Source organism: Chiloscyllium punctatum, chromosome 5, assembly GCF_047496795.1.
Source record: "Chiloscyllium punctatum isolate Juve2018m chromosome 5, sChiPun1.3, whole genome shotgun sequence".
Lineage (NCBI taxonomy): Eukaryota > Metazoa > Chordata > Chondrichthyes > Orectolobiformes > Hemiscylliidae > Chiloscyllium > Chiloscyllium punctatum.
Genome location: NC_092743.1, coordinates 112,564,829 through 112,588,000, shown reverse-complemented (window position 1 = coordinate 112,588,000; position 23,172 = coordinate 112,564,829). Strand labels below are relative to the sequence as shown.

At 40.0% G+C, this 23,172-nt stretch overlaps 2 protein-coding genes across 4 annotated transcripts in view; both read right to left on the bottom strand.

The window, feature by feature from the left end:
• LOC140477355 (serine/threonine-protein kinase DCLK3-like) overlaps positions 1-15,108 on the bottom strand; it is a 36,895-nt gene extending 21,787 nt beyond the window's left edge. The window contains exon 1 of the mRNA XM_072571077.1: positions 13,925-15,108. Within this exon, the coding sequence (XP_072427178.1) occupies positions 13,925-14,261 (337 nt within the window). The 5' untranslated portion in view covers positions 14,262-15,108. The remainder of the gene's footprint in view (positions 1-13,924) is intronic.
• A 5,485-nt stretch (positions 15,109-20,593) lies between these two features.
• Positions 20,594-23,172, bottom strand: part of LOC140477354 (TPR and ankyrin repeat-containing protein 1-like) — an 84,413-nt gene continuing 81,834 nt past the window's right edge. For all 3 annotated transcript variants that reach the window (XM_072571075.1, XM_072571073.1, XM_072571076.1), the window contains one exon: positions 20,594-22,878. In XM_072571075.1, coding sequence (XP_072427176.1) covers positions 22,757-22,878 — 122 coding nt within the window. In that variant the 3' untranslated portion in view covers positions 20,594-22,756. The remainder of the gene's footprint in view (positions 22,879-23,172) is intronic.

The following is a 23,172-nucleotide window of genomic DNA, read 5'->3' as shown; positions in this document are numbered from 1 at the left end:
AAGATTAATTCAGCAATATTTCCATTGGGAGAATTGGAAAATCTGTTTCTTCACATTCCCAAACCCCCTGCCAGTTTTGTAATTATTTCCTGATAAATTGTGCATTACAAATAAATAAAAAGTATCAACTTATATCTGGTAGCAAGGACCTTTCTTTGGGCGAAGCAATGATGGAATGGAACCATTTCAACTAATTGTTAATTAGCTCCACCTTCACAATTTCGATTATGGTGCTAGCATTCTCCTATGACTATGTGCAAGGCTGCAGATGTAAGTTCTGATTGTATGGTCACAGGAACTGTTTACAACAGAGATCAGGTAGGAGCCTGGGAGAACACAGCAAGGCAGATAGCATCAGGAGGTGCAGAAGTTGCATTTCAGGTGTAACTGTTCTTCAGTACTGGTCGATATTTCAGATGTAACCCCAGCAGACATCAGTTATGTGAAACCTGAAAGAATATCTATTGCTGACCTGAAATCTGCAATCAGCAGGTTAACTTAAGTGTAAATGAAAAGTATTCAATCTTATTTGATTATGTAAAAAGAATCCCGAGACATGAAAATTTTATCCAGGTCATGTTGAATTAATCTCCAATGGATATCCAATGATAGCAGAATTTGTAAGATATGCGTTCTTCCAAATTCATGTTGTGCAGAAAGTACACCATGTGATACATTTTCATTTCATAAGGATTACTTTGATGCTCTTAATCTCATTGCTAGATGGGGAGAGAGAGGATTTGCTGGAGTATAGGAGCAAGGACAGGTGCACATGTGAACTTCAAGAATATTCAAAGGCTGTGGAATAAAGGTTTTGATGAGTTACTGGAAAATAAAAAACTACAGTGGCTGCCCTAGCCACTAAACGTGTATAAAAATAAATATGCTTTCTCATAGTCGACTTCTGTAAATCATAGAAACACATAAATTAGGGGAAGTTGGCCATTCAGTGCTTCAAGCCTGCTCCATCATTCAATATGATCATGACTGATAAACCAACTCAGTACCCTCTTCCTGCTTTTTCCCCATAACCTTTGAACCCTTAAGCCTACATATATCTATAGCTAATTCCTTCTAGAAAACAAACAAATCAATCTACATGCATTAAAACAAATGAACTGAATAGTATCAGAAGAATTCCACTGAATCATATCAGACATTACAACTGGAACATTACATATCAGTTGCAAGAAATATACTGTCCATTATCAGCCACAAAAAAAAGTGAGGGATAAAGGGCATTACTTGTACTAAGCCTGGTACAGAAGTCCTATCAATCTAATTAAATGGCACATTGTTTCACACAGGCAGCATGGTGGCTCAGTGGTTTGCACTGTTCCCTCACAGTGCCTGGGACCTGGGTTTGATTCCAACCTCGGGCGAATGTCTGTGTGGAGCTGCACATTTTCCCCGTTGGAAACGATGCTCTGGTTTCCTCCCACATTCAAAGACGTTCAGGTTAGGTGAATTGGCTGTGCTAAATTGACCATAGTGTGCAGGGATGTGTAGGCTAGATGCATTAGTCGGGTGTTAAAATGTAGGATAGGGGAATGGGTCTGGGTGGGTTACTCTTCGAGGGGTCGGTGTGGACTTGTTGGGCCAAAGCACCTGTTTCCACACTGTAGCGATTCTATGATAACAGAATTCTGCCTACAAACAACTGTGTGCTTAATAAAATATCTACCATTTAATGTGATTATATGGGCAGATAGCACTTGCTGAATAATCCCAAGGATGCTAAAAATTACACTATCAATTTAAGATTTTCAGTCAGGCTCAGAAGCTACACATATTCAAACACAGGAAAAAGCAACATGTCTGGGTACTTTTTTGAATTAAACAGCAGCAGAATGGCATGTTTGTCTTACTGTAAAACGTTGAAGTTAGGAACTGAACAATCTGTTATTTTTCAAATATTACAGTGAACAATAGTTTAACATGTTCCACAAGGCTTAACCCAGACCAGAATTGATTTGCAGTATAATTTGTTGTTCTGTTTGAAATTTGGCATTCTTGCACCTGTCTCGATCAGTGCAGGTCAAGCAATACTTAAATAAATGATCTTTGAGCTGACAATTGAGTTGCAATTAGTAGTTTATTTTTAATCCTCCATTGGTTAAAAACTGCATAATGCTATTTTGTTTAAATAATAAGAGTTAGAGTTATGGCAAATCATTTTAAGTCCCAGAAATTATAACGGATGAATTTTTTAAAATCTTGGCAGTTGTCAACCAAATTTGGCTGTCTCCTAATTTCAGGAAATTTCAGAAAAGTTGTTTTTTTAATGATGCATCCTAGGATTCAACGGGCATAATGGAAAGGAAGGCAGTACAGTGGCTCAGCAGTTAGCACTGTTACCTCCCAGTTCAATTCCAGCCTGGGGCGACTATCTGTGTGGAGTCTGCACATTCTCCCCGTGTCTGCGTGAATTTCCTACGGGTGCTCCGGTTTCCTCCCACAGCCCAAAGATGTGCAGGTTAGCTAAACTGTGTCTTGGGATGTGTACATCAGATGCATTAGTCAGGGGAACTGTAGGGTTCTGTGTGGGAGACTCTGAGGACCAAAGGACCTGTTTCCACACTGTAGAAATTCTAACTCTAAGAATTCTAACTTCATGACAGGGTCTGTCCACACTACACAAGTAATAGTAGAGGTGGAGATAAAATTAAATCACATTAAATCGTAATTTGCAACAATCATTCTGAAAGCACTAACTACCTAAAGGCTCGTTTTACCAGCTCCCTATAAACACTCTTTTCCTTCTTCCAAACCTGCTGCACAATCCTTTCTGCCCAGCTTGTCTTACCCAAATCTGGCTCAAATTACAGCCACTGCTTAACAGTATACTGGCAAACTGCAATTTTCAAAAGAATACGGTGAGATCTATTCAATGCATAAGGTCTCAACACAATTTATTTACAGTTCAGACTATTTTTATTAAAGAAAAGATATTTACAGAAAAGATTATTGGTAAAAAGCCAATTAGACAACAAAGAGAGCAGAAACAATTCAAATCTTCTGCTGGAAGACATCCAAACAATGAAAGATAAACGTTTAGAAAGAAAAGTAGCTACACTGATAGTGGCCAAGATAGTGGCCACACTGCTGTGGTCAGGAGTAGACTCTATGTGGTAGATACAACAATGGAGTCGATGCTCTAGTTTGACTGTGCTCATTGCTCAAAGACAACAAGGAACCAAAGTAACGTCTGTCGGAAATAAGAGGAAAAAGTCATGCAACAATTGTTGCAAACATTAATATAAGGCTAACACAAACCCCACATTATAGATGGTTTGACAAATACAGAAACAAAGGATTGGAAACATATCCAGGTTCTAAAACTACCTTCATTGATTATAAAGTTACTGGCTAGAAATTTTACAGAGATTTCATTTAACTGGAATGAAATCAGGTTAATTGTCCAATCAGAGCAGGAGACAGGCTCTTGAAACTCAAGTGTCAATCCAGCTTCAGAGGTGTAATAGGCTCAATTATAGTGCAAATAAACAAAGGGGTGCTTCTATATGAAGATGCAATTAGGATTGAGAAATAAAAGCATCATCCAACATATGGAGCAGGGGAGTTGGCTCTGCCCTTCCTTACTTTGTACATCTCCTTCAGAACCCCTTAGTCTTAGTTGCTTAAAAATCTCCAGCCCATAGAGTCTTTATCATTGATTCACTCAAGCCTAGGCAACATCCTAATGGATCTCCGCTGTATCCATCTTGACTACAATCACAGCCTTCCAATCATGTGACAACCAGAACTGCACACATTACTCCTGCTGTGGCCCAACCAATGTTCTATATAGTTCCATCATAACCTTCCTATTCTTGTATACATTGCCTTGATTAATAAAAGGCATGTATCCCATATGATTTCTTAACCACCTTATCTAACTGTCCTGCTGCCTTCGAAGATCTATGGACAAGCACACCAAGGTCCCTCTGATCCTCTGTATTTCCTAGAGTGCTACAGTTCAACATGTAATCTGTTGATTTGTTAGTCCTCCCAAAATGCATCACTTCACATGTTTCAGAATTAAATTCCATTTGCCATTGTTCAGTCCATCAGACTAGCCTGTATTGTTCTGAGGCTTTCCTCCGTGTTATCATCAATTTTCATGTCATCTGCAGTCTTACTGGTCATATCTCCTATATTCATGTCTAGATTATTAATGCACACAAGTTGCACAACGCTCACCTACACATCTAGTCACCTCCTCGTAAAATTCAAACAATTCGTTAAAAATTGCCGCCCTGGACAAAGCCAACCTGACTGTTCCTGAAACGTGTGACTTGGAAAGGAACTTGGGGATACAATATTCCTTTTGTTTACCCTTATACATGATAGAGATAATTGGTTTGTAAGTCGTTGTTGAGGAAGCTTTAATGTTGCAGCATATTCCATACATAGTAAGAAGATTGCAGCCACTTACTCTTGTGGTGCGGGAGTTAATGTTAAAGATGCTGCGGCAGACTTTTTTTCTGATTACGATTATCAGTCAATCGAGAAAACCAAAAAACTCTGTTCTACGTACATTTTTTTTCCATTATGTGACGAGAGAGGTGGTATGAAAAATAAAGGGTGGTTTGGAAACTATGACTATTCTATCACACAAGAACAAGGAATACAGAAGCAATGGTGACCACTTGTCTTTCATAATTTCTCAAGCAGTTCTGCACAGAGCTTGTACTCCTTAGTATTTCTCAAACACTTCATTGACAGTTTTGGCACTTTGCATCCAGGTAAGACTTTGCCAACTGCAGGTATTCAATTTGAATTTCCCTGGAACTCGTAAAAACATACTTTATCCATCTGTATTGTAAACACGCCTCCATTTTTGCAGAAGTAACTTAAAGCTGGAAAGGGGGAGAATACATCCTAAATCTACATTATTTCTCTCAGCTGCATTTGATGAGCATCTACTCACCAAAACCAAGGGGCTGATCTTGCAAATTTATCAGTCACATAATATTTTACTATTTGTATAAAAATGGGACCAAAGATTGGTAGGGGTGTTGTTCCAGATCTTGATCTGCCTGGGTTTGGAATGCACTTCCAAGTTTCCTCACTGTATCTGAAATCTGGGATCTCTTCCCTCATTCCTATTGCTATGGTGACAACAAATCAACTGTTTCACAAGGTAGAGACATTTCTAAAGACTAAAATAAAATGTGAGGGATAAGGAATTTTGCTTGTGAGAAAACAGTGAGAGTTGGAACAAGCAATCACATTAGGAATAATGAGAAAACTAAAGAGCATGTATGGGCTGTTAATCTCATATAGAGAACAAAAAGCACAAGAACAGCTTTTTGAGAGGCAAAGTATTACACAGTGTAAAGCAACAGAAAGAGAGGACTGCAGATGCTGAAGAAGTCAGAGTTGAAAGCACAGCAGGTCAGGCAGCATCCGAGGAGCAGGAGAGTCGATGTTTCGGGCATAAGCCCTTCATCAGGAATGTGGAAGTGACATGGGCTGAGCGATAAATAGGAGGGTAGGGTGCGACTGGGGGGGAGGGACGCAGCTGGGAAGGTGATAGATGGATATAGGTGGGGGTAATTGTGATAAGTTGGTGTGGAGAATGGAGCGGATAGATGGGAAGGAAAATGGTCCAGTAGGGCAGGTCAAGAGAACAGAGTTGGAGGGTTAGATCTGGGATGAGGCGGGGGCGGGGGGGGGGGGGGGGGTGAAGGAGATTTGGAAACTAGTGCAGTCGATGTTGATGCCATGTGGTTGAAGGGTCCCAAGGTGGAAGATGAGGCGTTCTTCCTCCAGTTGTCGGCTGGCTTGGATTTGGCAGTGGAGGCGGCCCAAGACTTGCATGCCCTTGGGGTAGTGGGAGTGGGAGGGAGAGCTGAAGTGGTCAGCCACAGGGTGGTGGGGTTGTTTGGTGTGTGTGTGTTCCAGAGATGTTCCCCAAAATGCTCCACGAGTTGCCATCCTGTCTCCCCAGTGTAGAGGAGACCACATCGAGAGCAGCGGACACAATAGATGAGGTGCGTGGATGTGAAGGAAAATCTCTGCTGGATGTGAAAAGATCTATGTGAGATGAATGGCGTGTCTGTTAAAAATAAACAGATATTACATGTAAATCAGCATTTACTTGTGATCAAGAAATCTTTACAAAATAATCTATATAAAACTTAATAGTTGCAAATGGAGTTTGGTGCAAATGGCTATTGAATAATTTAATTGATTTACTGGTGATGCATGTCACACAATTCTCATGCTTTTTAATGAACTGTGGTTACTTTGTGGGTGTTTTACAACTTACATTGTCCTTCTTTGTTTCTCTTTCTCTCTTCCTGCTGTGTCTCTGCCTGTCCAAGAATGAACTGCTTGTAAATTGTGTCCAGATTAGACTGGTGCTAGAAAAGCACAGTGGATCAGGCAGCATCCGAGGAGCAGGAAAATCGATGTTTCGGGCAGGAGCTCCTCATTCCTGATGAAGGGCTCCTGCCCGAAACATCGACTTGCCTGCTCTTTGGATGCTGCCTGATCTGCTGTGCTTTTCCAGCACCACTCTAATTTTGACTCTGATCTCCAGCATCTACAGAGATCACTTTGACTTGTTTGTAAACTGTTCCATGACATTATCAAACCAGACAACCAAACAAGGCAGCAAAGGCACTGAAGCAGATTTCCTGCCTGACATGTCCCATTTCAAAAGCATACATTCAGAAAAGTATGAATCAACTTATTATCAAAAGCATCAACTGGAATATAATCTTCCCTCTCCATACAAGTTGCCAGGTCTGTGTTTGTTTCCTATTTTCTGGCTTTATTCCAGATTTCCAGCACTTGCAGTATTTTCCCAATACTTGCCCTTTTACACTACAAAAGGACTTGGGTGAGCTATGCAACCTATGTCTAGTCTTGCTTCAAAAAATGCATTGGGTTGCAAGTAAAATAACTCCCAAACTGTTTAAGCTAGATAACCATGGCTCTGCATCCAGAAGATTGAGCCCTTTCTGAGGGCAACAAAGGTACATGAATGAGGACGTCCACCACTGACATTTCTGGAGGAAATACCTGGATTGAGACAGGAATGGTTTAACAGGAATCTGATACAGGAATCTTTCTCTACAGTTTTATTTGATAATGCCATGGAACAATTTGCAAATAGCTCATTCTTGGACGGGCAGAGACACAAAACGAAGTGAGAGAGAGAAACGAAAAAGGACAATGTGAGTTGTAATACACCCACAAAATAACCACTGATCATTCAATAAAAAGCATGAGAATTGTGTGATGTGCGCCACCAGTAAATCAATTAAGTTATTCAATAGCCATTTGCACCAAACTCCATTTGCAATAATTAAGCTTCATATAGATTATTTTGTAAAGGTTTCTCAATCACGAGTAAATGCTGAATTACGTGTGATTTCTATTCATGTTTAGCAGACATGTGCCAATCAAAATAGAGAGGATAAAAACTATCACAGACTCTGAATAGTAATTCTTACCCCTGTTGTCATGCTGATCTCAAATCTTTTTACTCATTTTCTATCAAATATTTATTTAATCACGAAAGTCCTTGACAAACATTACCTCAATTATTTGATGTGGGAGTTCTAAACTTAACATTGCTTTTTTAGTTCCAAACTCTACAATCATTGGAAACATCTAGTCTGTCTTAGTCCTGCATAATTTAAACAACTCCATTCAAACCACTTTATAAAACTCATCTGAGAACCTAGCTGTCTGCAAGTATCCTATAATGTCCCTTGGAATTATTTTGAAGTAGCATTGTGTGGTACAATGTTCTTGGGAATTGATGCTTTTTAGTTGCTATGGTTGCATTTCCCAGACTGGTTTGTCCAAAGTTTAAAATAAAAATCAGAATTGATGGGAAGAATAAATGCTCCAATTGAGTATTGCTCCAAAATGGATCACCAGTTTACAAAATCTGGAAAGGCGTCCTGCAGAGAGATGAAAAACGACTATTTGAAAAAAAAACCTCTCCATAGTGCCTCTAAGAATTATAATTGCCGAATGGACTTTCTGCTCCTGGGCAGAGCATGGAGATTTTTCCAGATGAAGTAACCATCTGGTCTAGTCAATGAATCGTCCTGAATTAATATTTATCTTACAAACTGTTGCTTAGAAACTGGACATTTTCTTTAGCATTTTTTCTCCAGTGCAGTGATCACTTGACTGTATTTTTATTCTCTCCAAGTATCTCTCTCAGGCAACATTATTGGAAAATAGAACTTAGGGTGGCCGTTTCCTGCTGCTACTTCCCCTAAGTAATTGCCCACAGCCATCCCATTATAAAACACATCATAGCCGCTCTTGGCTTGGCTCTCATTTTACACATAACTTTCGAGTAGGTTACTGGCACTGGCAGGAACAGCACTCTATTCTTTTCGAATTGAGTTCAAAAGTCCTGACTCTAGGGTTAACTCTAGGACTTTTCTTCTGAAAAGAAAGTGATACTTTGGACTCAAAACATTAACTGTGTTTCTCTTTGCATAGATACAACCAGACTTGCTGAGTTTCTCTAGCATTTTGTTTTAATCTCAGATCTCTGACATGCATAGAAATTTGAAAGGGTGATGTAAACAGGTTTAATATTGACTTTTCAGAAGAAACGTCTTGCACACTTCAAAGGGAATGATATTTAGGGGTATTTTGAAAAATCAGGGGAATGGGACTAGTTGGATAGCCCTTGCAGAGCCAGCACCAGTATAAGACACCACTTGTCTCCATTTGTGCTCAGTTCCAGGCCATCATTGCAGGGGTTCCTCCAGAAAGTACATTAAGCTCAAATACCATCATTAATAAGTTCCACGTCATCATAAGGTCAGATGTGGAGATGTTCAATGATGATTGTATGATGTTCAGCAACATTCACGACACCTCAGATTATGAAACAGTCCATGTCCAAATGTAGCAAAACTTGAACAACATTCAGCCTTGAGCTGATAAAGGCAAGAAACATTTACTCCACAGAACTGTCAAGCAATGACAACAGAGAATGTAAGCATTGTCCCTTGACATCTAACGATATTATTACTGCTGAAACACTTATTATGAATAATCTGGAGAACTACCATTAACCAGGAACTAAACTGGACTAACCGTATAAATACTGAGGCTGTGATAGCCAGCCAGAGGCTGGAAATTCTGCATGTTTAGGTTACCTCACCTCCAAAGCCAGTCCAGGTCAGAAAGGAGATGCAGGACTATCTTGCAAGAAGAGGTGCAGCTCCAAAAACTCTCAGGGGTCTGTCAGCATCCAGGAAAAATCAGTCTGCTGGATCCACCAAACTGAATATTCAGTCACTAAACAGTGAGCACAGTGACAACAGGAGATGCCCTGCAGCAGCTCACAAAGGCACCTTTGACAACACCCTGCATGCCTGCAACTTTCACTACCTAGAAGGACAAGAACTTCACATGCATGGAAACTACACTACCTGCAAATTCCCCTGTAAGCTGAACATGTTCTGACTTTGATCTATATTGTCCTTTCTTCAGTGTTGCTGCATCAAATTTCCAGGACTCTGTGGATGGACCTGCACCACATGGACTACAACTGTTCAAATGACAGTACACCATTAACTTCTCAAGGCAATTAGAGATGGGTAACAAAGGCTGACCCAACCAGTGACACCCAGATTCCAGAAAAGAATGAAAATAATATGATTCTATGTTGGTTGCTTACAGAGTGGTACAGCACAGAAACAGACCCTTGGATCCAACTTGACCAGATATCCTAAATAAATCAAAAAACCAAAAGCACTGTAAATGAAAAACAAAAACAGAAATTGTTGGAAAACCTCAGCAGGTCTGGCAGCATCTGTGAAGAGAAATAGAGTTAATGTTCCGGTCCAGTGTCCCTTTCTCTGAAGGATCTGATTTCTCTTCACAGATGCTGCCAGACCTGCTGACCTTTTCCAAAAACTTCTGTTTTCATTTCTAAATTAAGCAAGTCCATTTTACCAGCATTTGGTCCATATCCCTCGAAACCCTTTTTATTTTGTGTACCCATCCAGTTGCCTTTTAAATATTTTAATTGTACCAGCCTCTACCACTTCTTCTGGCAGCTCATTCCATAAAAGCACCACCCTCTGCGTGAAAATGTTGCCCCTCAGGTCCCTTTTAAATCATCCTCTATCTTCTTAAACCTACACCCCCTAGTTTTGGACTCCCACACCCTGGGAAAAATACCTTGGCTATTCACTCTATCATTGCCCCTCATGATTTTATATACCTCTATAAGACACTCCAGGCAAAATAGCCCCAACCTATTCAGCTTCTCCCTATAACTCACAACCTCCAACCCCAGCAACATCCTCGTACATATTTTCTGAACCCTTTCAAAGTTAACAAATCGTTCCTGGGAATCTAAGATGGCGACAATCTGAGAAGATCACACTGCAGAGCTTCGCATCGCAGAAGGAGCAGGATGGTCCTTTAACCCACCCAACCCAGGTCATCAGGATTTCTTGGGGCGTTAGAAGGATTGTGGAGCCCCAAGAAACATTTAAAAATTGACTTACCTGTATTTTCAGCTGTCCAGAAATGCCTAAAAAGGAAGGAGTAGCATCTGAGGCCAGGCCTGCAGCTCAGCCTGCAGCAGCATCGGAGCCGATTACTCTCCGACTTTTCAACCAGGTATGATAGCTTCAGGATTTAAATGTTGGGCAGCTAAGGGTATATCTTGCATGGGTGATTCATTTGAGGGAGATGTAATGATGTCCTTCGATCAGTCAGTACGGAAGTACGAGTTACCTCTTTCGTTTTTTTCAAGTTAGGGATTTTATTTTAAAAAAGACCACACTTTTGACTGATGCCTACAAATCTGACATAGAAAGAGGGGTACTAAGGGCTAAGAGTACACTCGCTGTCAGTACTCTATATCAACAATTGGGGGGTGCCACCTCAGATGAGTCTGATCGACTCTGCAAGATGTGGGAAAGGGAGCTGGGTGTTGAAGTTTCTTCAGAGGCATGGGAGGATATTTGGGAGAATGCAAGGAAGATATCAATTTGCAATAGGACCCATGCTTTACAGTTGAAGATTCTCCACAGGGTCCACTTAGCCCCAGACCGTTCGTCAAAATTTAAACCAAGGGTATCTTCAGCATGTCCCAAGTGCAAGGTCTGTACGGGTACTCTTACCCATTGTCTTTGGTTTTGTGACAGGGTTCAAACATATTGGAGTGCTGTGGTGGGTGCAATGGAGCTGATTAGAGTTGTAGGGGTGGAGAAGGACCCTATTTCGCTCCTTTTGGGCCTACCCATTGTATTTCCTGCAGACTTGCAAAAGAAAAAACTTTTAAATTTTCTTACATTCTGTGCAAGGAAGAATATCTTGCTAGGTTGGATATCACCCCCCCAGGCCTGTCAGGTTAGCGGAAGATTGTTATGGAGCATATTCCCCTGGATTTTCTCACAAATATGGTACACCACAAAACTGAGAATTTTTACAAGACATGGCAACCCTTTTTGAAATACCTGGACACAGATTTATCTGTCACACTAACAAGAGCTTTTATATAGCCGTAACGATTGTATTTCATGCGTCCAATATCCAGGGAGGAGGAACTGTTGTTTGGCTGGGCTGAGTTATTATTATTTATTTGTTTGTTGTTAGGTATTTATTTAGTTAAATAGCTAGTTTAGTTTTTTTTTAAATTTTATACTTCTCTATATATGTTTTACATTCGTATAGGAGGGTGGGCTGGGGAAAAGTCTTTTTATTATTTGGATTTAGTTTTGTTTTATTTTTGTACTGTTTTGAATTGCATTGTTTTGTATTTATTGTAATATTTAAAAATCTATTTTTTCTTAATAAAAATATATTATTAAAAAAAACAAATCATTCCTGTAGTGGGCAGACCGGAATTGAATACAGTATTCCAAAAGTGGCGTAACCAATGTCCTGTACAGCCACGAGACGACATATCAACTCTTACACTCAGTGCAAGGACCAATTAGGGCAAACATACCAAACATCTTATAAAAGCAAATTACTGCGGATGCTGAAATCTGAAACCACAAGAGAAAATGCTGGAAAATCTCAGCAGGTCTGGCTTTGCCAAAGCTTTGACAAAGGGTCAGTTAGACTCGAAACACCAGCTCTTTTCTCTCCTTACAGATGCTGCCAGACCTGCTGAGATTTTCCAACATTTTCTCTTTTGAATACCAAACACCTTCACTACCCTGTCTACCTTTGACTCCACTTTAAATTTCCCCAAAAAGGTTTTTGTTTAAACACTATTTGTTCATCAGTTGAAAACTTTCTCAGAACACAAGTTAATTGCAGCTACAACTAAGAATATCAGGATGTTCATATTTCATGATTGATGAAAAAATATAGTAATGCACAAGCCAGTAGGATGCACCAACTTCAAATTCAAAGTGTGGAATGAAGGTTCTAAACATTTATTTTCAGACCTGGGAAATACAGGCCAATGACAGAGAAAAATGGCAGCATCACTTGTAGGTTAGCATGTGTCACTCTGATGGCTACAGTGCCTCATCAACAGACACCAAAATTAACCCAGAACACCACTTCAAAGGCAGTACTTGTGAAGGAAACCGAGTTTCACAGATTTGTCCCTCAGCCCAGCAAAAGTGCATGAGATTAAGCTATCTTATACCCAACAAGATTTGATTTGCTGCATGGTTATCATCTTACACAAATACAGGGATGGCAATAAGTAAGGCAGCCTATTCAGATCATTCTTGCTGCAACATCATTTAAATCCATAGTTTGTCAATTCCAGATCTCTTGGTAAAGTGTCACCTGGGATTTGTTAAATGTGTAACCTTATTAATATTAAACCTAATGATGAAGAAGCCAAGTCCACACAATGGTCACCTTATTCCTAAATGTTAAATGTTCTGTAACAAAAGTGCTTTAAAAGCAGGAGTAACAAGGGCAGATTTTAAAATATTAATTCTGAAACATAGAAGTAGGAGCAAACAAAGGTCTGGTTCTCAAGGATGGATCTGAAATTAAAGACTGCATACATGCTAAAAATAGATGCAATGACGATTGAAATTCCATGTTTATATCCAGATATTAAAGTGAATCATGCTGCATTTCATGAATATTTACAATAGGTAATCAGGATCAAACTCAAAATGCTCATTGGCTTTTGATCTTTTGTCATCTTTGAATCGTGATTTTTTTCTTCGTGTGACGCACAAGTTCAATCACAGAATTTTAACTCAATACAATCAGATTATGCTATCTCTTTTCAAACCACAGCACCCAACGTGAAAGAAACAAATGATGTAGATGGGTAAGGGCCTTTAGAATTTTTTTCAGAGATATTAATAAATTCAACAAACGTGTTAAGTGAAGCAAATGTTCCCTTTTTATTTGAATATCTCCTTTCTTACAAAGCCCAACTAATCCATATCACTTGTTGGGCTAGGTACTGCTATTTGTATGTGATGCGGACAAGACTAAAGCGCAAACACTCCTCAGCATAAATTACACTAAGAATCCAAAGTGGGGAAGAGGCAAAGGAATTTAAAACATCTTTAAACACAGATAATGTGAGACAGTGAGAACTGGTTTCCCAGGGTTTTTAGTAAGTCAATTGTGAAGAATGTTCACTGAGTAGCTAAGACACATGAACTCTGACAGGGAGAGATATTGGAATTCAGTTCCCTTTCCATATCCTACCGATTCTCCACCTCAATACAAAAATTAAGCTTGCAAAAATCAGCTTTCATTTGTTCAAAGAGTATTCTTGAGAACAGTATAGATACAGCATTAATCTCCACTTAAAATGCAGAAAGCTTCATAAGGTATGAAGCTTCCAAAATCAGGTCAGAAATGGGGTAGAACTTTTTTTCATAACTTGTACAGTATATCGCACCTACTTGTTAATGCACAGGTGGAAATATGATACAGGGATGGGTAGAAGGGATTGAGCTCTCCGCCTCTCTCTCACCTGTCCCAGATGCGGCAGCTCCCGGTGCGTCCGGGCCGTACCAGCCGCCACGGAAGGGCTCGAAGGCGGCGCACACGTAGCCGTGTCCGTCCCTGAGCTCGGCCAGAGAGCGGACGGCTCGGCCGCCCCGGGGGCTGTACAGACGCCTGACGCCGTTAGCCAGCGGGACCCAGCGGCTGAGCTCGACCAGGAGAGCTTCCAGCGAGAGGTAGCGGCGGGCGGGGATCCGCAGCGCCTTGCCCCGGAACGAGCGGTCTCCGTTCTTGTAGAAGGTGACAACGCGGGGCCGCTGCCAGGGTTCCTCTGGGTGGCACACATTCAGCTCCGGGCTGGACATTGTACACTCTGCGGCTCAGCCACGTCCTGAACTTGCTGCTGCTCTCCTCCTGCTTTCACATCAGCAATCCCCACACCCTCCTGGGCTACTCTCCCAAATAACGCTCTCCAATCTTTGTAATTGACCTTTTCACCCCCGAAGAAAACACAATCTGGGGATGCACGAAATTACTTTCTTGTTTTTTTTTATAAAAAGCTTTTGCATCTGCACAACTTCTTTGCCACAAAAAGTTTCGCAATATTGCAGCAAGAGTAACGAAGTAGATGGGGGTACAGTCGCCTTATTCTGGTGATTCCTTTCGCTTCGTGGAAGTTGCCAGCTTTTGGTTTGCCCTGCAGCTCAGCAAAGCGCCAGTGCACTCCTCAAGTCTCGAAATCTCAGTTCAACTCTCGTCTCCTGTCGCTTCAGAGAACTATTTAGACAGCAACCGGCCCTCACGGGGTGGGGTGGTGTCTATCAACTGTCACCAACTTTCACGCTTTCATTCAGTGGTCCGCATGCTTGATTCAGGGCGAGGGCACTTGACTGGAAAACACTGACATGCAACTTGCAAATGTGAACTTTATTGAACAAGAGGCGGCAGCCCCCGCCGCCGCTCTCTGATTCCGCCCCAGAGCACGATTTGGTGTGAATCGTGCAGGACTTCAGCTCTCTCTCCAGATTAGCATCGCCAGGCTGAGGAAATCATTTGTTTGCTGTTCCACCGTGGATGTTTGAAGGCTGTTGCCGGGGTAACGGCCCTTGGCTAATAGGCTGAAAGAGAATATTTTAGGTTGATTTCGTTGGAGAGAACACACATTTCATTTTACTTGGGCCAACTCGTTTCAGATAACGTATCACCCGCACGAACTCACATCGACAGCTGAAACTTTAATGACAAGTATTTTCGTTGCAGATCAGGTAACTCTCCACTGTGTCACATCGAGTGGCTTACTACAAACTAAAAACGGCCAACCTACAGGGACCAGAACAAGGGGTCCGCACTTTGCTGGGCGTGTTTAAAACAAACAGAAATAGCAATTTGTCTGAAATATCGTGTGTGTTGAGAACCGCCACAATTTGCAGCACAATTTGTCCCCATCACACATGAACAGTTAAACACAAATTTAACTTATGACAGAAAGTTAGGGCCGGTCTTTCAGGAACTGACAACACTTTCCGATGGCAAGACTTGTGTTGCTGCAAAGCCACTCAACCCCTGAAGCCAGAAAAGTAACATTCCTACTGGTAAATTATTTCTAGAACTTTTCAAATCGTCCATTTAAATCCCTTAACCCATCCATATCTAAGTTAACTTGAATTTAACTTGTTTTTCTATCACTTATAATTTACTTTTCTACCTTTAAATTTTCCCCTTAAATAATTAGTTTAATGATCCAGTCATTCAACCCAGGTCACAGAGATATACTTCCAGCATTTGCAAAACAAAGCCAATAGGAGTTTACAGGAGACTCCCGTATCGCACTCCCTCAAAATGTACCATCACAGGCGATTCTAGGCGAATGATGTGTAATTTTGAGACAAAAATGCATATCTTATGTCCATGTATCTGCTACTTCGTTCTTCATTGTGGTAACAGTTCCCAAATTTGTAAACCCTGCAAGTAGCAGCAGTATGTAATAGTTCCATACTTGAGGAACTTCCCTTATAAAAATAGATTGGAGAAGTTAAGAGTTTCCTTAGAGAAAAGAAGATCAATGGGAGATTTGGTAAAGGTATTCAAAGTCACGACAGGTCTGAACAGAGTAGATGGAAACAAAAACTTCCCATTCACAAAAGAATTGAGAATTAGAAGGCAAAGATTTCAAGTCCTTGGTAAAAAAAACAAAGCTCTTTTTCACACAATGAGTGCTTAATATCTGGATTGCACTGGCTGAGAATGTGGTGGAGTCAAATTCAATTGAAATATTCAAAGAAGAATTGGACTGTTTTCTGAGAAGGGATGAACAGGATTATAGGGAGAAGGCAGAATAATGGCATTTCATGAATTTCTCAATCGTAGAGCCAGTGTAGACACAATGGGTCAAATGGACTCCTTCGGTGCTATAACAACTCAGCATAATTCAGGATCATGTCGATTTTTCCTCATTAGACCTATGTTGTTATGCCACTTAGCCATCTCCTGTTGTAATTTTCCAATGTTGTCTCATGTGAACTTGATATCAGACCAGATTTTGAATGTGTAATGGAGAAAGGATAAAATCTGAGAGATTGGGCAGATATATTTTACTTTTAGATCAGAGTGATGCTGGAAAAGCACAGGTCAGGCAGAATCCAAGGAGCAGGAAAATCGACATTTCGGGCAAAAGCCCTTCATCAGGAATAGAGGCAGGGAGCCTCCAGGATGGAGAGATAAATGGGGGGTGGGGGAGGGAGAGCGAGCCGGGGAGAAGGTAGCAAAGAGTACAATAGATGAATGGGGGTGGGGATGGAGGTGATAGGTCAGAGAGGAGGTTGGAGCAGATAGATGGGAAGGGAGATTAGCAGGTAGGACAGGTCATGAGGACAGACTGAGCCTCCATGCTGCAAATTGGTGCTGTGTGCATGCTCCACTACCCAGACCTGGGAGAAACCCAGGAGGAGCTTATTAAGAGCTGGAGATTATTCTGAGAGACAACGTCAGAGTACCATCTGGAAAATGAGATTGAATCACTAGGGGGTGAGCCCATGTTCAGGCATTCCAATTGAAATGACATTGGAGGTTGTTAAGAAGTCGAATCTTTAAGATCGAGAAATGAAATTCCACTGGAGAAAGACCGATTGTTGATAAGACTTTTGTGACTCAAAGTAATTACGATATCGAGCTGGGTTGCAAACATGTGCAAGGGAGTAGTTTTGGTCACATCTGCCATTTAATCTGCACAGTATTGTGCTTGATCACAACTTAGTGGTGACTTTATATCGCTTGCTGATTTTTGATGCGAGAGAGATAAATGTTGTAAGCTATTGACATTTTTGACTTGGGAAAATAAAGTTTATATTTAGATTTCAAGACCCTGAAATCAATCGGCTTTACTCTAACAGTAAAGATTTGTGATTCTCAAATATCATGTACTTTAAACAAAAAGTTATTGTTTTTAACTAGACCATAACCAAATTTAAGGGTTTGGTGGAAGATTGCAACAAACTTACCATTTTAAATACCTCCCTGTGACTTTAACAGAGCTAAAAATAATTTGTTTTTCTTGAGGGCATTCCTTGAGGTTTTCAGGATCTCTTTCTTAAATCTCATTAACTACTTCATTGATTGATATAGTTACCGAGTACTAACACATTTTCTATTTGTGTTGGCATCTGATGGATTTGAACACATGAAGAAGCAGGATTAGAGCAGGATTAAGAGAATTCACAATTCCTCAATATTTAACACTATTCGATTATGCTTCATGCCAGACACACAAAGAACACATCAATTTTCTATCAATAAATACTCGCTAAAAAATAACTGACACACTCGACACCAAATCTATTACCCTAAACACACTTCCCACAGACTGGTGAGGCACTATTATATTTGGCCCTGACATGGCCATTGCACCTCAAGTCATTCACAGTAGGCAAGATTCTTTGAGATATGATTCTGTGTGAACACAAATCTTTATGAAATAAAACTGCGCAATATTAAAATAAGCAATTGACACATTCATTACAAAAATCATTCCCTACCATAGCTCCCGAACTCCTGTAGCACTAGGGCCAGCAATAAATACTGGCCAGCCAGTGATACCCACATCCCACAAATGAATAAAATAAATCTTTAAACAAGAGATTCTGCATACATTTGCAAGGAATACATTACCTGTTTTTGTGTTTACAGGTCAGATTTCATTTGCTGAAATGTTTCAAATTCGCTTCTCATTACAGGCCCTTTCCAACATTTACAGACACCTTATCCCTTTTCAAATGCATTCTGCCTTTGCAGACCATCTCCCTCTTTTGAAGATTACTACACCCCTTAGGCTAATTTTTTTGGGGGGGGTGGGTGGTGTGGTGTGGTTGTGGATTTGCCATAGATTGTAAAGTTCTGGGTTTTAAGGGTGGAGGTCTTCTATCCACCAGAAGTCATAGGAGGAGGCTACTTGGGGTCGGGGGAAGAGAGAGGCGTTAGGTATCTTGGAGTGCTGGAAAAAAATTATTCAAGGGGATTAGGGGAGGGGGGAGGCTTCAGGGGTTGTGCAGGCTGGGAAATTGCAACGTGGAAATGGAATGCAGACAGAACATTTTTACATCCAACAACAAATGAATATTTAACTAGGTGCCAGGAAAATGTGAAAACCCTGAGGTCATGAATTTTTGGCAAATGAATGTGGAATCTCAATGTTTAGGCTGATGGCATTTTGAGTAGAAAGAGAGTTTGTCAGTTATATTGGGGGAAAAAAATTATTCCTAACTTACATCTATTGTCTCCTAAGAGTTTAAATAATGTCCTATAGGAAATTTACATTTTCCATGTGCTTGGTGGCTTTAGCCGTAGCCATAAGTCATAGGAACAGAAGTTAGGCCAACAGCCCGTCGAGTCTGCTTCACCATTTGCTCATAGCTGATAAGCTTCCTAAGCCCATTCTCCCATAACCCTTGACAATCAAGAACCTATCTATCTCAGTCTTAAATACACTCAGTGAGCATTGAGGATATCCATTCATTCTTCTATTGTGGGAGCATAAACACACCATACGTCAACACAAATAAATCAAATATTAAGTTACTTGAATGAATTACCAAATAAGTGAGTTTGTGAGTAATCAAAAGGAACCTCTGAAAACCAAGAAAAACTGGAAGTGCCAAAAAAGTTGTTTTATGCACTGCTTATTATTATCCAGGAAAAAGCAGCCAATTTCATCATTATTCCATTCATCAGCATGCCTGTATTGTGTACCTTCTACAAGGTTTATTAGATAGTGGTACTTATTGATTGCCACAAGAGATATTACTAACATGTTAGGCTTTTATTGCTCTTTTAATTGGATTTGAGGTGGACTGGAATAAAAAAGGTTGAATAACAAGGACACTGGAGCAAGTAATTGTATTTAGTTTCATAATGTTTTATGGTGGTTCTGAGACCTTATAAAATGCAATTTTCAATGGCTCTATCTCCTTTCAAAATATTTCAACAAGTATTGTTCCAAATTCATTTGTGGGATGTGGGCATCACTGGCTGGCCAGTATTTATTGCTGGCCCTAGTGCTACAGGAGTTCGGGAGCTATGGTAGGGAATGATTTTTGTAATGAATGTGTCAAATTGCTTATTTTAATATTGTGCAGTTTTATTTCATAAAGATTTGTGTTCACACAGAATCATATCTCAAAGAATCTTGCCTACTGTGAACTGCAGTAGGACTTTGTCATTTATAGAAGAGGTATCGTTAGTAAGTTTGTAGATGACACCAAAATTGGAGGTGTAGTGGATAGCGAAGGAGGTCACCTCAGATTACAACAGGATCTGGACCAGATGGGCTGAGAAGTGGCAAATCGAGTTTAATTCAGATAAATGTGATGTGCTGCATTTTGGGAAAGCAAATCTTAGCAGGACTTATACACTTAATGGTAAAGTCCGAGGGAGTGTTGCTGAACAAAGAGACCTTGGAGTGCAGGTTCATAGCTCCTTGAAAGTGGAGTTGCAGGTGGATAGGATAGTGAAGAAGACGTCTGGTATGCTTTCTTTTATTGGTCAGAGTATTGAGTACAGGAGTTGGGAGTCATGTTGCAGCTGTACAGGACATTGGTTAGGCCACTGTTGGAATATTGCGTGCAATTCTGGTCTCCTTCCTGTCGGAAATATGTTGTGAAACTTGAAAGGGTTCAGAAAAGATTTACAAGGATGTTGCCAGGATTGGAGGATCTGAGCTACAGGGAGAGGCTGAACAGGCTGGTGCTGTTTTCCCTGGAGTGTCGGAGGCTGAGGGGTGACCTTATAGAGGTTTACAAAATTATGAGGGGCATGGACAGGATAAATAGGCAAAGTCTTTTCCCTGGGGTCAGGGAGTCCAAAACTAGAGGGCATAGGTTTAGGGTGAGAGGGGAAAGATATAAAAGAGACCTAAGGGGCAAGTTTCTCACGCAGAGGGTGGTATGTGTATGGAATGAGCTGCCAGAGGATGTGGTGGAGGCTGGTACAAATGCAACATTTAAGAGGCATTTGTATGGGCATATGAATAGGAAAGGTTTGGAGGGATATGGGCCAGGTGCTGGCAGGTGGGACTAGATTGGGTTGGGATATCTGGTCGGCATGGACAGGTTGGACTGAAGGGTCTGTTTCCATGCTGTACATCTCTATGACTCTAAATTAACCCAATCCTTAGTCTTTGAGAGAGTCAGTGACTGACAACACAAGATAACAGTGTGGAAAATGATTTTACTTCTATAATACAGACCAAAAAAACACAAGGATATTTAGAACAACTATTACAGACTTGATACCAAATAAGGCATCTCAGTAAAAATTATACTTCAGAAGGAATGTTCTCCTTTTGTACTCAAAATCACGTCTAGAAAAACTAAAGCTTCACTCAGTTCTTAAAACATTATACAATTTTTCAGAAAAAATTAATTGGTAAAGTATAAAATATACATATTTTAACATTCATATAGAACTCACCAATTTATTTACTCATTTTCTTGCCTTAAAACTAGACTCTAGAAGAATTGAGGGAATTTCACACATTGAACAACATTTTTAAACTTGGAAGGCAACTTTTTCCCAAAGGGTGCAAAGCACACTTGACATTAATTTTGACTGCTGGTTTTGAATGCTTTGAACAGGGCTACTCAGTTTGACTGACAATAACAAAACGAGTGTGCAAGAATATTGACCTGTTGGCTTGACCATTTGTCATTTCAATAATAATGGATAAAATGGCTTTTAAAAAAAAAATCAAACTATATGGATTAACAATGTCATAACCCATGGTGTTCTTAGAAAAGGTTAAATCTTCAACAAAAGTCATTATTTGATGGGAGTCTTTTTTTTTGTACCAAGTTTACAAAATGCTTTAGTCAATTCGGAAACCATAAGTCAAGCTATCCATTAACTCCTACTCAAGTCTTACACCAATAGAAAAAGGAACTGCCTCCTGTTGGCTATTTGAATTGTTTAATTCAAATCAATAGGTAATATAGTTTTTTCTTCCCTGACTAAAATGAAACTTTTATTAACATGAATAGACTTTAAATGCCTGTTTTTACGTTTAAGAAATTTCACGTTTATGAAGAAAATGAGCTTGAGTTGAGTTTTAGTAAGAAAAAAATTGGTCCAAGTAAGCTCATATCTATAAACAACTATTTCAAACGTAAGCACAAAGCATTCGATTTTAAAACAAATGATTTAACTTGATAAAAAGTACAGGTAAACCACACCCACATGGGTAAATGAAATATTACAATCATCTTACATTGGTTTTCTTCTTTGATCTGTTTTTTTCTCAATGTAAAATTTCAAATTCAACAGCTTTTTATAAAAAGTGAGACAATAACCATGATAAAGAAAAAGTTTTAAAACAATCCAAAAAATTTAAGGTATATACTACCACTAGGAGGCACTATCATGTTGAAACAAGACACTGAATAAGAGGGTTTCAGTAGAGATCAGCTTCCCAAAACTGGCCAAGTTAGAAATGACTATTTAGTTATGTCTGAGCTGATTTTGTTCAGCAATGACCTTAAGAACTTGAGGTTGAGAAGTTTTGCAGTTCATCAACATGGTGGCGGAGTGGTTAGCACTGCTGTCTCAGAGCATACTCCATTCCACACTTGGGCGACATTCTCTGTGGATTTGCATGGGTTTCTTCCGAGTGTTCCGGTTTCCTCCCACAGCCCAAAGATATGCAGGATAGGTGGGTTGGCCGTGCTGAATTACCCCACAGTGTTCAGGGACAAGCAGGGTAGGTGGATGAGCAATGGGAAACGCAGGACAACACTGATAGGGTAGTGGGATGGTTTAGGGTGGGATGGTCTCTTTAGGAGGGTCGGTGTGACCTAATGAGCCAAATGGCCTGCATCAACATTGTAGAGATTTTATGAAGTCTGACCAGGAAAATGCCCTCCCATCTATCTAAACAATACTTTTCAAATATGAGAAAGAAATAAATCTATGGTGTTTTCATTTTTTAAACTGGATATTCATAGTGCACATTCCTTTTTAATTCCAAGGACCAAGATAGTAATCACATAATGGAAAAAAACTGATCTGTAAAACAGTTGTATAAAGACTTGGAAAAATAACTATACTGTCTTAGAAAATGGACAATGTACCTTACTGTCAATATTTGAAAAAGTTTAAAAAGCCTGGTCTTTAAGGAGGGCTCCCCCGATGCAAATGTTGAATTCCATAAAAGTACAAAGCGAACTAATAACTATTTATGGTATATAATTATTAGAAAATACAAAACGATGTGTACATTCAATCAACATGATCAGAGGCACAAATGATAAATGAAAGCTGGTATACAGTGAAAATCTGATCTCCTCCTTTATGTCCACTGTACAAGTTTGATTTCATGTTAGTGCTTTCGCTTTTTCTTGATGCCCTTCCTCCTTTTCCTAGAGCGTAATTCATCAAAGTTTTCTTGCCTGTCTTCTAGGCCTTCTTCAAAATCAGCTGCACTCTGGTTAGCTTCAACTCCTGGCAAAATATTGTTGTGTTTATGAGACATTTAATGGAACTAACAAACTGATAGAAATGTACATGGTTAAATATGCCAATAGTGCAGAGGGGGAGAAGTCTCCAGCCAGAGACATAGGGTAAAGGTACAAAAAAAAACATTCTTCTGAAGGCAACTGACATTTCATGTAGATTCAAAATCTCATTGAAATATCCATCTACAGTTTAATGTCTGTGATCAGAGATGGATGATCGTGATACAACACGCAGCTAAACTGTGAATACCAACAACAATCTGTAATGTATTAGCCAGGT